Raw genomic sequence first — 17,897 nt, forward strand, 5'->3', positions numbered from 1 at the left:
CAGCTCCTGTGGTATCACGCCTGCCAGTATTCACACCCCTGTGCAAACCCTTTCCACAGCGAAATCGTGTCTTAGGACACTACAGAAGCGGTTGTCATGGATGCTGCTGACCTCCTCAAGAGATCATGGTGAAATGGTTTTTTTTATCTTTAGTCTTATTTTTATGCAGACTTACCACCCTAGGACTGCGGGAGGAGTACCAGTAAATGGAATGCTGGAATTAATGTTACACCCATAATCAAAACCATCAGCGCAATGCAGCTTCAAATCAAGGCATCTCAGTCCTCCATCAGCCTCCTGAATCGCTTTCCCCTGGGGCAGAACTGAGATTCCAACACGGTCGTGGCGAGTCTCAAGGAAGTGTGTAGTTCCCAGCAGGTGGCTTATCCAGGAGTATCCTCCTCCAGCCACACGGGTGTGCCAAGGCGCTACAGTCAGAAGGGGCCGCAGCCTGTCAGGGACCGCAGGGTCACCGAGTCCCACCACGCGGGCGGGGCAAAAGGCACCCGGGAGGTCCCAAGGGCAGGAAGTGATGGGGCGGGGCCTGGGAGGGTGTGCGCTTGCGCGGAGGCCCGCTGCTGGATCCCGCTCAGGCCGCGGCTAGAGTGCGTGCTCACGGTGACGGCTCGGCGTTCTCCCTGCGCTGGGCGGGGAGGGCGGAGATGGGGAGTTGGGGCCGGGGTTCGGGGCTGCGGTGGGCATGGGCCCTGCCGGGGTCGGCGCGAACGGCCGGGGTGGCGGGCTTTCTGGAAACTTGCCTCCCCCGCCGGCGGTGCTAGGTTCCGCCTGAGCAGCGCTTCCTCCTGCGGTGTGGCTGGCCTGGCCTGTGCGGGTCTCCCCTCCCGTCCCGCCGCTCCTCCTTGTTCAGAGACAAATGCTCCTGTCGCAACTATTAGCATCAGGACAGTTCCAGGGAACTTACTGAATCCTAAGCAACTTGTATTCGAGGATCATTTTTAAACATTATTTACATGTCACCTGCGGTGCGACAGGGAGCACTTGAGCGGGGCAAACCTCAGCCAGAAACGTTAGTCTCTGGAGGTGAAAATAACCACACTTGTAATTTAGGAGTTGATAGTTCGTAGGAACTGACCGCCTCAGGGCGACTCTCAAGGTCTTGGAGCCCTCCTAAAAGGATTTAGCTTCATTAGCCGGTATCCCCAGCCAACGTGCAGGGGTGCTGTGTGACATTTGGAAACTGAAGAGCCAAGTCTGATAACTTTCTTTTTTTAGAAGCCGCCCATCATGTACTTAGCTTGAATGATTATTTCAAAGTGCATGTCCTATTTTTGCCAATCTGACAGCTGTTTCCATAGAAACTAGAGAAGAAATAGTCGTTTTCAGGGAGAGTTGTTAAGACTGTCTTCCAGACGTCAGCTGTGAGAGCCAGTGAGTGCACTATTTGCTCATTCTGGGATGGCACTTGAAGAATTAAGGGTCTGGAATGTTCTTAGAGGCTAGCAATCCAAATAGTTTAATTTTCTCACATCATTAATTTCCTAATCCTACAAGTCTGCCAGCTATGTTTGTTGATCTGCCATGATTCTTTGACGAGCACATGGCAGCCCCAGTTCTTTCTTAGGTACTGTGCGGTGTGGTGATTGGCTCTTTGAAAACGTATAGATCCCCACCCCCTTAAAAAAAAAAACCTCCATTTTAAGGATTAATTAATGATTTCAGATTAACAACCACTGTTTCTATTCTGGGAGGCAGGTGATTGTCAATGGTAGAAATGATAATGATTTTAATTATGTACCTAGCGTTTGGGCCTTTTGTTTTTACCTTCTATTGGTAGACTGCGTTAAAAATGTTCGCACATGCCCTGAAATGAGCAGTTTTCATCTCATACGAACGGAGCCAAGCGATGTGAATAGTGTGTGTGATACGCTGATGAGAGTTTATCGTCGAAGGGGTGTCAGTGAACCAGACATTCTAGAATTTAGCAGTGGGTGGAGGAGGCTTGGAGATGGTGCCAGGAAGCAACATTAGGATGTTTACTGAAGCTCATAGAGAACCAGTGGCAATTACAGAAGTGCTTGCTTGGCTTAGTGTTTACAAAGTTCATGAACCCTGTAGAAGTTAAACTGCCCAGAAAGAGGAAATACTGGATCCCCCCAGAATCTGCTCCCTAAATTACATGTAGGTCTTTTCTGAGGTTATTTTTGTATCCATTAGTGTGTTTTATCTTTGTTAGTTTTACAGACCGGGCAGGGATTTTTGTCTTTTTTCTTCCCTGCTTTGTATCTGCTACACAGAATGGGTCTGATGTGTTGTATTCATTCATTATTTAATGAATTAATGACTAAAACACTCCTGAGTGGAAAGTTTGGTTAAGATGATCAAGTTTTATTAATTTGGTTGGCAACATTTTGATATAGGTAAATTTCACAGTAAATCTGAACTTGTGGCCTGTGTAGAAAGGTTTGAAACATTTGGCATTGTGAAGGTCTGATTCGGTTACATTGCGGGACTTCCTTTGGGTGGTTGTGTTCGCATCTTTCTGGCTCTGCAGAAGCTCACCTGTCCCTAACATGCAAACCTTCTCTGCTCAGTGTGACAGCCACTGGTTCATAACTCCTCCTATAATAAAAACGAAGCAGACTACAAATTCCGTTCCTTAGATGCATCTAGCCACATGCCGGGGCTGCCATAGTGGACAGCACAGAGAACATTTCTATAGGAAGTTTTATGCGGTCTTCCTTTTGACCTTCAACTTAGCCTCTCCCTGTTGTAAAGAAAGTGTAGGCAGAGACTGCACTTTCGTTTCCTGGCCACTCAGACCCAAATAATCACACAGAAACTATATTAGTTGCAACACTGCTTGGCCAATAGTTTAGGCTAATTTCTAGATAACTCTTATATCTTAAATCAACCCATTTCTCATAGCATACAGAGGGGAATCCCACATCAAGAAAGTCTTGTTTTTTAAATTATCTTCAACAGCTCTGTGACTCAAGTGCTGGAAGACAGGCCTGCCCTGGCACACTAGCTTCAGGGCACTTGCAGGTAGCACTTACTGCTGATTTAGGTTAGCAGATCTCTTTGTGTGTGACTGACTCTTTGGGTTAGACTTATGTTGTTGATTTCATTTTTTTTTTTGCACCAACACTACCAGGCTGATTTGCCTTTCTTAAGGATTGCTTTAGATTGCTTGGAGAAGGGGTTGCTAGTGAACTAAAGCAGAGGGGCTGGAGAGCCTGTAGTAAAATCTCCATGCAGGGTCACAGAGCCCAGGGTGAGCTGCAGTGACGTAGTAAGGACATAGATTGGCAGGACTGATTTAAAGTGGCCTTTGCTCTTTTGGGTGTTAAAATCCTAGGGCTAATCCAGTATAGTTTGGAACTTAGTCTCTGGAAGATTGGGAAATGTGTGTAAGGGGGATCCCTCAGGCTGCTTCTTGGCACATATTACATGGAAATATTAGCTTGCGCGTGAACTTGTGTGCAATCATGAAAATGTCTCTGAGATCATCTGTAAGACTCAGAAAGTGGACGAAGAGGGGGAACTGTGTTAGGGAGCTTCTGAAGCTCATTCAGATTTGGAAAGCACAGTGGTGTCAGAGAACATGAAGTCCTTCAGGCACTCAACTGCATCCATGGTTAGCCTCCCTCCCTCCCTCCCTCCCTCCCTCCCTCCCTCCCTCCCTCCCTCCTTCCCTCCCTCCCTCCCTCTGTGGTCTCTCACCACATGTATATTCTGTCATTCTTTCTGTGCAAACACTTACAGAACTTTCCCTCATGGGTCCACCTTGCATGGACTTGGTTTGCTGCAGCACCAACTGCAGACCCTACGTACACACTTCCTTAATTCCTGTGCTAGATATGCGTAATGTGGAGTTGTCTCTGTGGTAGATGTCTGCTGTTGGCTTTGAGACCAGTGGCCTTTAGGGGCTAACATGACCTCCTGCTGGCCTATTCCCTAAGTTGAGGTCATGGTCAGGCAAGTGCTAAAAGCTTTACGACAGTAAGCCATCAGATTTGAAGGAAAGAAAATGTGTTCATGTTGTTTTTGTAGTTTGATTTCTAGGGAAAAAAAAAAGCACATGGCATCAATAAGAAATTTTATGTATTTTCCCCCAATAAATCCAGTTCTTGATTAGAATGCCAACGCCACAAAGATAAGGACTATATTTTATGTTCTTCCAATAGCTTCCATACCACTTAGCCAATGAAGAACCCAACGGCGTTTTCACATACATGAAGATGGTCAGTCCCATTAGGTTACTATGGAGCTCAGACACTCCTGTTGCCTAGTGACATGGTATCTGTCTTAATGCAGGCTAAGAAACTACTCACATACAGGACCTGCAGCTATGTATAGCATGTAGTACTTGCTAATGGTAATGATGTGCTTTCTATTATTACTGTAGATGGTGTTGATTCTACTTTAAAAACAGTGTCAGTAAGACAGGATGCTGTGCTGTACCAGCAGCAGCGCACACATCTGTTAACTGCATCTCTTGCGTGCCTCAAGAGCACCTGGAGCTCTGCCTGCATGGCGAGGAGCCTTACGGTGCAGCTCTCCGTCACTTTTTTATATGTGACACATGGCTACGAGTTTGCAATCATTTTCAGACTTAAATTATTACCATCATCATCGTCATCATTGTCATTATCATACCTCACTTCTTAGTTTAGTGCAGCGCAGAAGAGAGGAAGCTAGAAAGTTCAAGTGTTTATCTAATTTGTTCTTCTATCAATAAAAACTTGGGAGTCAAGTGTCAGGGTGAAAGCCTCATCAAAGAAGTGACAGAGGAGCAACCAGCTGTCCTTTTCCCCACACTCCCCAGATCAAAAAGGCATCTCTCTCAGCCCCTCCTTAAGCCTTCCTGTGCCTCTCTATTGTATCCTGGGTCCTCTAAAATCTCTATGGTCAATTCTCGTCAATAAGACACTGGCTGCCCCTCCCCACCCAAGTTTTACTTTATTAACACAGTCTCAAGAGTGTCACACTGTGATCAAATATACCACAACAGGAAGTATCTTGTTAATGTCAAGCTATTAATAGGCTAAGTTGACTCTACTCTTTTTTAATTGGTAGTATCTCAAGAAGGGCTTCCATGGGGTTAATTTTCACTTAGTGTTGGCCTTATTCACTTCATAAATTAATAACACAAAAGTGTAGTGTACAAATTACGTACAAGTACAGTCTAATAACCTTCAAATTGTCAACTATGCAGACAATGCTAGTCACTAAAATTAGCAGTTTTGAAACATCTTTTTAGGTATTAATATTGTAATAGTAAAGTTAGTTTCATGACATGTCCTCCATGAGATTTTAAAACATTAGAAAAATTGAAAAAAATCTGAGGAACATAGATATAGCCACATAGGTGTAGCCACATAGATATGATTATCAGTATTACAGCCTTGGCTCTATGTCCTGTGTGTGTATATATGTGTGCAGAAGTACAGTTGTGTGGAGCTGTATATGTCTGCATGTATTTGCAAGAGTACTTGGAAATAAGCTTCATTCATGAATAGATACTCTATCACGTATGTCAGGAATGAGATATTCACATCCATATCATCATCTAAGAAAAGTCATTTCCTACAACAACACATCTGTGTTCAGACACATCCATTTGTCTCACTTGACTTCTGCAGCTGATGTTCACTACAGACTTTATCCAATGCATTTGATTATTCTGTCTTTTTTTTCTCCCAGCATCTATTTTCTCTCTCTCTCTTTTTCTCTCTCTGTTTTTATGCATGTGTGTGTCATAGCACATGTATGGGTACCAGAGGACAGCTTGAAGGAGTTGGTTCTCCTTTCACTCATGTGGGTCCCAGAGTCATCAGGTCATCGGCTGGTTCTTTCCAAGCTTCAGGGAGATTTCCTACTCATGTGACCAGCTAGTACTCAGCGGACTAGCTAGGGCCTGTGCAGACACCGAGTTCTCTCTGTGCTCTTCTGTGCTCCTGTGCTCTGCCCGTAAGATCCAGCTACCGGCAGGTTAGGGCAGGTAAGGGGCTAGTCTCTCCTGTCTGTGTGTTTTTAGAAACTTATCAGGTAATTCTCTGCGTTAGTTGTACGTTCTCATCTTGTTTCCTATCTTTTGATTCTTTATCACCTACTGCCAAGTATATTGAAACCCTTGTTTTATGTATTCTGATTTTAAAGCAATTTTTTAGGTGACATTAAAGTCTCTCTTCTTACATCCTGACTCCAATCAAAAGTCTCTCTCCCTCCTTTCTTTTTCTTTTTTCTTTTCTTTTCTTTTTCTTTTTTTTTGAGATGGGGTTTCGGGGTTTCCCTGTGTAGCTCTGGCTGTCCTAAAATTCCCTTTGTAGACTAGGCTGGCCTCGAACTCAGAGATCTTCCTGACTCTGCCTCCCAAGTACTGTGATTAAAGACATCCACCACCCTGCCTAGCTAAGTTTCATGGTTTTATTTGAAAGAATACATTGGAATTTTGTAAGTTAGACTTTTCTGTCCTATTATATTCATTGTATTTGTCAATTGATACAAATTTATTCTTGTTTTACCTAAGCTATTTCTCTTCCCCCAAATGATTTTCTGATCAGATTCCCTGCAACAAAAAAAAAAAACCACATTTTTTTTTTTTTAAAATGAAGTTTTCGATTTAAGTGTTGCAAATAAGCACTGTGTAGTGAACTAATGCTGTGTGTACCCGTTTGGTTTGTCGAAAGGGGCTGCTGTGGGCAATGGGCAAGAGCACAGGCGTTCATCTTAGGATGTTTAACACACATTTCTTAAGCATCCCACACCGGGTTTGCAAAGACGTATTTTCCACAGGTGCTTACATCTTATCTTTTGTGTTTTAGGTAGCCGAGCAAAAGCAAGATGAGCTTCCTGTATGGACTGCAGTCTTCCACGAGAAACCGGTTTCTCTCTGGAGTGAATTCCCTGGCCAACTGGAGACAGTGGAAACCACTAGCAGGCTGTCCACAGGCACGAAGACCTTGGGTAGTAAATGCGAGTCGGGGACTTAACACAGTCAGTCAGCGTCACTCGCTGACTTTACAGCTTGGAAACTTCCATTTTTGTAGGACCTCCAGTAACAAAAAATCAAGATACTTCTCAAATGGCCAAAGCCAGGAAACAGGGGTGCTTATCGACAAACGTACTGTTCTCACGTACTGTTCTCTCGGAGCGAGGGAAGGGGTTGGCGGTCCTGCTCCTGCAGCCTTGTGTCCTCGGAGCTGCCCTGCAGCAAGAGCCGCCCGGAGTTTCCACACGTCTCCACGGGCTCTGGCCGCCCCAGTCCCTCTCTTGCTGCTTATTCTGAAACCAGTGCAGAAGCTCCTTGCCATCATTGTGGGCAGGTAAAAATACTTGAGGGAAACAACATTTGTGTTTAAGTTCTTAACTTTTCATATTACATTTGTATCAACTTACAATATTTTTTAATAATTGAATTTTATTGTTTTATAAAACTCTACTTTTAAAAAAACTTTCCCTTATACCATATTCAACTCAAAATTTGAGTTTCTAAAGGTAAGTTCTACTAGTCTTGTTCTATGCGATCTTGAAATCATTTGCTTATTGTACAGAAATGGATCCTTAAGTTTGGTTGCTAGAGACGTTTCTAAGAGGCTTCAGATCTCTAATCGGGAGAATGGGAAGTACTGGCGGCAGCTTGTGAGACAGCAGCACCTAAGAACATCACCTTTGCAGTTTGTGGGACTTAGGCAGTGAGCATGAAGTGAGGGTCTTCCCTCATATAACTGGGGGCTCAGGCTTAGCCATATCAGTGATGCTCATCTCTACCATCCTGTTTTCAGTGTATCCTTGTTCTGTTTCTCTTGGTCATCCTTCATGATTACTTGTTTTATAGCTAGTGCTTGTTTCTCAACCCCCTTTCCTCATTTCATGAAGGTTGGAGAAGGCAAATCATTTCTTCATAAAGTTTTCTTATGTTTAGCTCTCTACTTCCTTCCATACTCACAACCCAGTCTGCTTTTATTAAAAGCTGAAGAATTCCTCTATAATGTGTTTAATTCTACATGTTTGATGTTCAGTGTCAGAAAATTGGTATCTACGTTTGCTCCTAAGTAACCATCTCATCCTTGTTTGTAGGGATGATGGTTTTGTGAGTTCTAGTCCTTTAAAATTGTCTGATTTGGTGTTGATTTTACTATTGTAAATTTCCTCTTACAATATGTTCCACATATAAGTAAGTAGTAATTCTATAAATGTTGTAAATAGGAAATAAGTGGCCAGGCAGTGGTGGCACACATCTTTAATCCCAGCACTTGGAAGGCAGAGGCAGGCGGATCTCTGTGAGCTCAAGGCCAACCTGGTCTACAGAGTGAGTTCCAGGACAGCCAGGGCTACATAGAAAACCCCTGTCAACCCTATCTCCAAAAACCAAAAACTTAAAAAAAAAAAAAAAAGGAAAAAGTGTTCATATGACTCCTTGGTTCAGTCACTTTGCCAAGGCATTTCATGTGTGTCTCTGCGCCAGCTTTCCAACACTGAAATGTCTGAGATAATAAAGGCAGCAAAGACATATTTCAGCTCATGCTGTCTGAGGTTTCAGTCCATGGTTGCTTAGGCCCTAGGGCCACTTGGTGCATCTTGGTGGGAATACATGGCAGAGGAGACTTAATCCATTTCATGATGGCCAGGAAGGCAAAGAGAGAAATGGATAGGGGCCAGGAGCCTAACATCCGCTTCAAGGACATCCCCAGTGACCCTACTTCCTATCACTAGAGACCTGACATCTTGTAGTAGTGCCACAGGCCGGAGACCAAGCCTTTGATGTGGAATACAGAGACCTTCTGGTGGAACTATGATAGCAGGAACTTGGTAAATTACAGGATCTACAAAATTGCTTTGTTAAATGAATCCCTGTTAAGGGATTTATGTTTGTGTGTGTGTGTGTGTGTGTGTACACATATGTGTGTGTCATAAGTTTTATTAAGACCTGACAAATGTGTACACAAAGAAATGTTTTGTTCCACTATTGAAAACATTGCTTGTTGTCAGTGTTTACTGCACTTGAGAGAACTATTGTCAGCTCACAAGGCCGTCCCCAGGTTGCATCTGTAAGGTGTCCATTTCTTTACTCCGCTGCTTCCAATCCTCCCTTCCCTCTTGGTGCTCTAGTGACACACTAGTGGAGCTGCTGCTCTGGGCAGCACCGCTCACTCCTGGAGTCAGAGCCGAGGTAGCTTCTCTTCTTCCTTGCTGGGTTATAGACTGAGCTGGAGTCTGGGGACCAGCGGGAAGAGCAGTTTGAAAGGTACATATTTATCCTTCGTGACCCCAAGATGATGGCCTGGGGACTCTATCTACCTTCCCTTTACTCCTGGGTTTTCCTCTTGCTGCCTACGATGGACCGACTGGACCATCCGGCCACTGTGGCTAGGTTGTCCTCTGTATCAAGCTATTACATGAGGAAGAGCCTATGAGGTGACATGTGCAGAATCATTAGAAGAGCACTTTGACATGGCAACCAATTCCAGTGTTGGTCGGTGGCAGCTGTAAGACAGCTCCCCACGGTAGTCTTTGCCGTCACACTAGCTGAGGAGGGAAATTCAGACGAGCCTTATGGATTTTATAGAGTTTCTGACTTTTTCATACTTTAGCTAAGAATTTTATAATTTAAAATGCTATGTGTACAGAGAAACATAGAGATTGAAGTAATTGATGCTGTAAAATTGTGGCTCATGTGTGTGAGCTTTGTTGGAAGGTGAGCATGCACTTACGATGCTCCTTTCTGGTTTGTCACAGGGGTATAAGGAAATGGTGGCAAGCACTTCCTCCCAACAAGAAGGAACTATTTAAAGACAGCGTGAAGAAGAATAAATGGAAGTTGCTCCTTGGCCTGAGTGCCTCTGGACTGTTGTTTGTGGTGTTCTATTTCACTCACCTGGAAGTGAGCCCTGTCACAGGAAGGAGCAAACTGCTGTTGCTGGGGAAGGAGCACTTCAGACTTCTCTCAGACCTGGAGTACCAAGTGGTAAGTAGCAAGAACTGTCCTTAGCTAGATTGCATAAGGAGGCACCGAGGCAGGAGGCCTCTTTACATATGGAAGATGTACTGCTTTTAATTTTAGTCTTTGATAGAACATAGTAACTTTTTCCCAGGTCTCATACCCAGGGAAGGGCTTTGCATCATGTGCAGTGGGGCTTTCCTCCCACCCGGGTGGCCCCTGCTCTGCTCAGGAAAACCTCGCTTGATGTTCAGACTGGCTCAAACCAGCGACTAGATCATGCTGAACTGGGAACTGTGCCTTTGTGATTGTGCCCCGTGCTCAGCAGTGCCAGTTTTCCTTCCTCTGCTTTCTTACCATAGGGCAACTTAACGTAGTCTGTGTCCACTGGCCTTATTAGGTTAAGCTCCATGGGACCAACAACATTGTTGGTTTGTTTATTTTATCCTAGGAACTAACACAGCATGCAAAGTAGTGCCTAGTTTTTATGTATCAAATAAGTGCTTTTTATGTATCAACTAAGTAAATAGGTTGTGAGAATTTTTATACCTTGAAAGTCAGGTGTAATAAGACAGTTGTTATTTTTCCAAATATCAGTTTTGACTTTTGAAATCTTGCTGTATTTTCTGCCATTTTTTTCTTCTTAAGACAGTTTGCCCATGAGACCCAGGTTAGCCATCAACCTGTGACCCTTATGTCTCCGTCTCCTAAGTGCTGAGGTTATAGGTGTGTGCCATCATAATAACTTCTTTTCTGAATGCTCAGTAAAGGAGTGATTCAGAAATCTTAATTCTTTGAGATGTGTAATAACTTTAGTACTAATGACACATTGTGTACTTTGTGCTCTCGTGTGTCCTCAAGGATGAAGACCATCCTTGCATTCCAGTAGATACCACTTACAGGGATGTGCTGAATGCCATTGGTTGACTAGGTGATAGCTCCAGGGTGCTCAGGTCTTCATGTCTGTTTAATGCAAATGAATACCTGAGCTTGTCAAAGGAAAGTTATCATTGATACTGTCTTAGTTAGGGTTTCCATTGCTGTGAAGAGACACCATGACCACAGCACTCTTATAAAAAAAAAACAAAAAAAAAAAACCATTTAACTGAAGTGGTGACTTACAGTTTCAGAGGTTTAGTCAATTATTTTTATGACAGGGAGCATGGTGGCTGGGGGTATTGCAGCATGCAAGCAGACATGGTGCTGGAGTACTCTACATCTTGATCCAAAGGCAACAGGAAATGAACTGAGACACTGGGCATGGCTTGAGCATATATGAGTCCTCAAAGTCCACCTCCACAGTGACAGGCTTCCTCTAACAAGGCCATACCTACTCCAGCAAGCCACACCTCCTAACTATTTTCTTTTTTTCTTTTTTACCATTTTCTTTTAAATACCACAGATAGTAATGTCTTTTTACTATAAAAATTGCTCTTAGTTAAGATAATGACACTGTCTTAGAAGAATACATACAGAAATTCAAAGTATCTTTTAAAATTTAGTCTTAATAGGAAGATAGGTTGAGAAAAATATTATAGAAAGATTGGAACAAACCTTGTATGAAATTGTATATCTTCTACTATTCAGATAGCTTAAAAAATGAATACATGAATATATGAATGGATTTGTTTATATGTATATACTGTGTGTATACATATGACTTTGTATATATGTATAAGTGTGTTCATGTGATTAGACATTTTTATTGCTTTATCTACTGGTCTGTGAATCCAAACATTTTTATAGAGCTATTATAATATTCTATAATTTCATAGTGTGTAAACTAGTGTGTTGTCAGATTGACACAAACTAGAATCATCTGAGAGACAAAGGAGCCTCTGTTGAGAAAATGCCTACACAAGAGTGGTCCATAGGCAAGCCTGTGGTCCATTGTCTTCACTAATGATTGATGTGGGAGGACCCAGCTCACTGTAAGCAGTGCCATCCTTGGGTAGGTGGTTCTGGGGTGTGTAAGAAAACAAACTAAGGCAGCTATGAGGAGACACCAGTAAACAACATTCTCCCAGGGCTTCTGCTTCAGTTCCTGCCGGGCCTGGTGATGGAGTGTGGCCTGAGAGTGCAAGATGAAATAAACCCTCTCCTCCCCAGTGGCTTTGTCGTGGTGTTTATCACAGCAGTAGGCAGCAAATTCAGATTCTTTGAGGAGGATTAATAGAGGACTTTTAAAATTTGTTTACACTGTGAATTATTCTTTTTTTTTTAAAGATTTATTTATTTATTATGTATATAGTATTCTCAGTATTCTGTGTACAGGCCAGAAGAGGGCACCAGATCTCATTATAGATGGTTGTGAGCCACCATGTGGTTGCTGGGAACTGAACTCAGGACCTTTGGAAGAGCAGGCAGTGCTCTTAACCGCTGAGCCATCTCTCCAGCCCCTGTGAATTATTCTTTAAAAATGGTGATTGATGTAGTCTTCTAAGTCCATATTCCATTAAGTCATATATTGTAGTGCATCTTGAAAAAGATTATCAGCCAGGCGGTGGTGGCGCACGCCTTTAATTCCAGCACTCGGGAGGCAGAGGCAGGCAGATCTCTGTGAGTTGGAGGTCAGTCTGGTTTACAAGAGCTAGTTCCAGGACAGCTAGGACTGTTACACAAAGAAACCATGTCTTGAAAAGCCAAAAGAAAAAAAGAAAAATGTTATCAACTTGATTTATATATTAAACTATGCATTTTATAAAAATTAAATATTTGTAGAATAGCCTTAATTTTTCTCAGTATATATGATAGAATCTCTCAGAAAAAAGCTTCAGAAAAAAAATGTTCTCCTATATAAGATAGCTATGCTTTTTAATCAGCATCACATAGAGAAAATGATTTGGCCATTAGTTCTGAGATCTCAGTGATTTTCTTTCCTTCAGTGTCGATCAAATATTTTACAATTTGTGAGATATTGTCTCTCTTTGTAAAAGCCTGAGTCTATATTATGAATAGAGTGTTCTTCCATTTAGTAGATTATGAAAGTAATTAATTTTCTTTGACTCTCTCTCTCTCTCTCTCTCTCTCTCTCTCTCTCTCTCTCTCTCTCTCTCTCTCCTGACTGGGTTTCTTGTATCCCAGGCTGGCCTTGAACTTCCTCTGCAGCAGACAAAGGATGACCTTCTAACCATCCTGGTTCCACCTCTCCAGTGTTCAGAGTACAAGGCTGTGTACACACTGGGTTTGTGCTGAGTGAGGCTCGAGCTCAGGCTTTGCATACGCCATTAGAGTGCCCACTCTGAGCTATATATGAAGTTTTTCATGTGAATCCTTTAGTATCTAGGCAGTTTTGTTTCCTGGAATTCTTAGGAAGATAGAAATAACTAAGCATTTTACTTGCATATAGATTAATAGAAAAGAAGAATAAAATTTGAATTGAATTATGCTATATGAAAAAATCGTATAATTTATTCCTTTGTGAGACACTATACTGCTTTTACATGAATAATTTAAATTTCAGAAATGTGAGCATTTAATATATGTAAATTTTCATACAATTCAAAATTAAAATACCCAACACTAGTCATATGAAGCACTTTTCATGAAGCAGCATAAGCAAGAGCTCTTAAACAATACTTTTTGAAAAATCTTCTAGTGGATGGAAGAATTTAAAGACGCTATGCTACCCGAGAGAGACCCCCGCTACCTGACTGTTAAAGAAGTGGTGTATCATCTGACTCAGTGCAATCAGGATGTCCCAGGGATCTCTGAGATCAACTGGGTGATTCATGTGGTTGATTCCCCAGATGTGAATGCCTTTGTCCTTCCTGTAAGTAAATACTTTAAAATACATTTTTGTTTCTAGCTTTCGTGCCTTTAAGTTTTACTGTGGGCTGATTGCTTATGTTATTCTCTTTATGTGCAGAACGGGCAAGTGTTTGTTTTCACTGGGCTTTTGAACAGTGTAACTGATACTCACCAGCTCTCCTTCCTTCTGGGCCATGAGATTGCACATGCAGTCCTGGGGCACGCAGTAAGTACCCGGATGATGTGCAGCTGTTGAACGTTGCTTTGGTGTTACCACGTTGTAGCCTTTAAAGAACCCAATCTTTTCAGGATTTTTTTTTTTTTTTAATGATGGCATGTACTTGCCTTATTCTGTACCTGAAAAAAAGTGATTAGCCTATTTTGAGACTTTTACAGTCTTTAGTGTGTGATACCGAATAATTAGTGTTTCTCTTAAATACTGTTTTTATCACCTGTCTCTTTTGCTAAAAAGTAATTAGTCTCAACCTCTAATTATTTCACATTAAAATTTAAACTTTCATAATTATTAACACACTTACATGTAGTCAGAAAACTAATTGTTGGAAAGTGATATTACTATTTAAGTAGTAAATCAGTTTTATTCTTACTCATTTTCAAAAGATGGCTTGGAATATTGTTGGAAAATGTCTAAATGATATGCAATATGACACGAATGTGGAGAAGTAATGACACCTTGCTGGAACAGTTTACTGAGCTTCATCTAATATGTTCTTTCTCACTCAGAGCTTTAATAATAACTTATGAGCATGTATCTATCATCCCTGGTTTATATGTTAAGAAACTAACATTTAAAAAGACTAATAGTGGTCATATGGGTCTTTAATAACACACAAAACATATTTTTTTGTACTCGTTTTTGATTGCTATTTATTGAAAATGTTAATGAATCTTTTGCACATATAAATAGAGATAAATATATTTTTATTTTCTAATGGAATATGCAGTTAATGTTTGTGAGAGGATTACAATAAGCTAAATTGTAAGTGCAAATATTTTTAACTTCAAATGGAAATTATAATGGTTTTAAATCTTTCCCAAAGTCATTTAAAATTCTACCTATTCTTTTTTTTTTTTTTTTGAGACAGGGTTTCTCTGTAGCTTTGGAGCCTGTCCTGGAACTAGCTCTTGTAGACCAGGCTAGACTCGAACTCACAGAGATCCACCTGCCTCTGCCTCCCGAGTGCTGGGATTAAAGGCGTGCGCCACCACCGCCTGGCAATTCTACCTATTCTTTAGTGGAATAATTAGGCAAGCTGGGCCAAAGTTGCTGTTTTTTGAAGCATTCATGATTTCTTTTGACCTACAGGAAAATATTTAAAGAATATTTTCCCTAAATATTTACAAGAATAAATCTAAGCAATAGAAATAGTATCATTATAGTGTATTTCAACATCTCTCAGATAATGATGTCTTAATATATCAGTGATGCATTAATGAATGAGACAGACACTTTCTCTTGGGTTAGTTTGGCAAAGTGTAAGTTTAAATTTGATTTCGCCACTTCTCTTCCTGTGTCTTCCATCTGTATGTTGTGTATATGTGTGTGATCTATTTGTCCCGTTGCCTGTATCTGTGTATGTATGTTTGAATCTGTGCCTGTGTCTCTGATTATGTCTGTCTGTGACACCGAACTTTGGTCTGTGTTTATTGGACAACACAGAGAATTTGGTAATCTTTAAGCAGAAATCTTTAATGGTTTTACAAGGGGAGAAATGACTTTACTGACCCCATCTGACCCAGAATAGCACCCAGTAGTGTACGCAGGTGCTGCCAACTTGTATCTACATGTTGTTTAAGGTTGCTTTCAAGATGTGGCTGTTGTAGCTTTAAAAGATGGTACCATTCAGCTGATGTGGCATCCATCAATGCCTGTCAGTGTGGGGTTACCACCACCAGTACAGGATGGCAGTCAGATGAAACAGAAGAGGCAGGGAACAGCCATGATGGAAAAAAGTTATTGTTTCTTTGACAAAGGTCTCTTATTAACACAACATTTTCTCTTTCGGAAGTCTTAGTTTTGATTAAACCTGGCTTTTATTCTGTTTTCTTTTTTCTATAAATATGCAGTTTAAAAAATGTTTCTATTTTTTAAGACTAAAAGCAGTTATACTCTCTTTAATACTCTATAACAAGGGTGTTCTCTTTATAAACATTGTCATGTTGACTTCAGTCTTTCATAGTAGAATTCAATAACTGTTTTACAGCTAGCAACTGTTGTGTGATAGTTGTTTTTTGAGGAGAGATTATATTGTGAAGGTCATAGTCTGATTTTAGATTTTAGCCATGTTGTGTCCATTCAGGGAGTGACTGGTAGAAAGTCAGCCTGGTAGTGAGTTAACACACACTAGTGACTGGTGAATATGCCCATGCATTTAACTTTTACTAGACATTACTGGGCAGAACACACTTTTTATACAAGCCTTTTCTGCTTACTGCTGTGAATGTGTCCAACACTCAGAACCCAATTCTCAGTGATAAATACCAAACTTTCACTACAGAAAATTTGTATAAATGTGTTATTTTCTTTCATGTATTAGGTCATACACACCAAAATACCTTTAATTAAATTTGTGATCTCCTTCTGAATTTTCTTGTTTTAAGTGTGTTATCTTATATGTATAGGCTTTATGTAACAATATAAATGTGATAAACACTTTTATTTGATGTGTAGAGTATAGTGTCTATGTTAGAAACCAAAAATAGCATCAGCCTGTGTTTTTTTTTTGGTCCTTTTACTAATAGCTATGTGAATTGGAGCAATCACAAAATATCTATTTCCAGTCCATTATCTATAAAATGGGGCTTATCATACCAGAGGAATCATTGTGCTGGTTAATGTAAGAAACTAGTTTATTAATTTATTTAATTAATTTATTTGTTACTGTGTCTGATGATGAATAATTAGCTCAGCAAAAGTGGTACAATGTTAAAGGCATAAGTGACTCACAGGTGTATAAGCAAAGAAAAGGGGGCATGCCAGAAGACAGCATGTATATGAAGGGAGAAATTCTTGACAAGTAAAAACTCTTGGCTGCAGCCTGATGGCATGAGTTAGATCCCAGGTCCCACGTATGAAAGGAGAGAACTGACCCTACAACTTGTCCTCTGACCTCCTTGTTACACGCAGACGTTTCTGTCCTTTCTCATCCTACAGCAGAGTCGTTCAATCCCAAAGAAACACACAGAGACTTATATTAATATATAAACTGTTTGGCATATTAGCTCAGGCTTATTATTAATGAGCTCTTACAACTTAAATTAACCAATAGTTCTTACCTATGTTTTGCCATGTGGCTTGGTACCTTTTATCATTAAGGCCTTCTCATCTTGCTTCCTCTGTGTCTGGGTGTCCACTGCAGACTGAGCTTTTTCCCTTCCCAGAATTCACCTAGTCTGGTCACCCCACCCTTACTTCCTGCCTGGCTACTGGTCTATCAGTGTTTTCTTAAAACCAATACAAGTGACAAATCTTTACAGTGTACGAAGCATTATATTAGAGCACCTTGTCTATTGTACTATGGCATGCCCATGCCCTACACACAAACACACACATACACACACACACACACACACTAAAAACTAAATATAATAAATAATTAAAAAAATCAGATCTTTGTTCATGTTGGCCAATTGAACACACATAATTATTTAGTATGATTAAGTGATGGCTAGAAAGTATAAATGTGTACTGTTTCCATTTACTAAATACTAATTTATTAAGTGATTTTCGTTGTTTTATTATTCTCAGGCAGAAAAGGCTAGCTTGGTTCACTTACTGGATTTCCTTGGTATGATTTTTCTCACAATGATTTGGGCTGTCTGTCCACGAGACAGCTTGGCACTTCTGGGCCAATGGATACAATCGAAGCTGCAGGAGGTAAGTCTAAGATGACCTGTGGTGAGCATGCAACAGTACCCATGGAAAGCAGTGTCTCTCAGAGCTGTGTTAAAGTCTGTCCTGGAGTCAGATATGGAATTTTAGTGTCTGATTTTCATTTTTAGGTGTTGTTCCTATGTAGCATTTAATTAAGGAATTCTACATCTGCTCAGTGATATATAAGGATTGATTAAAAGAGCTACCATGGATTTTTTTTTTCATAGATGTTGATATCATAGAGACAAAACCTAGTCACTGGTCCTTCCCTTATCTCTGTGACAGTGGCATCCTTCCTCCAGAGAGCTCTTTCAAGAAGCCCGAAGTTTTAATGATCATGGGGCTGGC

The 17,897-nt window shown here is 41.0% G+C and overlaps 1 protein-coding gene across 5 annotated transcripts in view; it reads left to right on the plus strand.

Annotated features, from left to right (window-relative positions):
* Positions 1-539: 539 nt before the first annotated feature.
* Oma1 (OMA1 zinc metallopeptidase) overlaps positions 540-17,897 on the plus strand; it is a 58,022-nt gene continuing 40,664 nt past the window's right edge. For 3 of the 5 annotated variants that reach the window (XR_012907445.1, XM_075945505.1, XM_075945507.1), the window contains exons 1-6: positions 557-618; positions 6,789-7,289; positions 9,703-9,931; positions 13,503-13,676; positions 13,773-13,880; positions 17,424-17,552. Coding sequence is in view for 4 of the 5 variants with exons in the window: in XM_075945505.1 (XP_075801620.1) it covers positions 6,808-7,289; positions 9,703-9,931; positions 13,503-13,676; positions 13,773-13,880; positions 17,424-17,552 (1,122 nt within the window). In the remaining variant the exon portion in view is untranslated. Of the gene's footprint in view, positions 619-5,871; positions 5,966-6,788; positions 7,290-9,702; positions 9,932-13,502; positions 13,677-13,772; positions 13,881-17,423; positions 17,553-17,897 lie in introns of those variants that run through there. The other 2 variants (XM_075945504.1, XM_075945506.1) reach the window with 2 other exon arrangements.

Source organism: Microtus pennsylvanicus, chromosome 13 (assembly GCF_037038515.1).
Source record: "Microtus pennsylvanicus isolate mMicPen1 chromosome 13, mMicPen1.hap1, whole genome shotgun sequence".
Taxonomy (NCBI): domain Eukaryota; kingdom Metazoa; phylum Chordata; class Mammalia; order Rodentia; family Cricetidae; genus Microtus; species Microtus pennsylvanicus.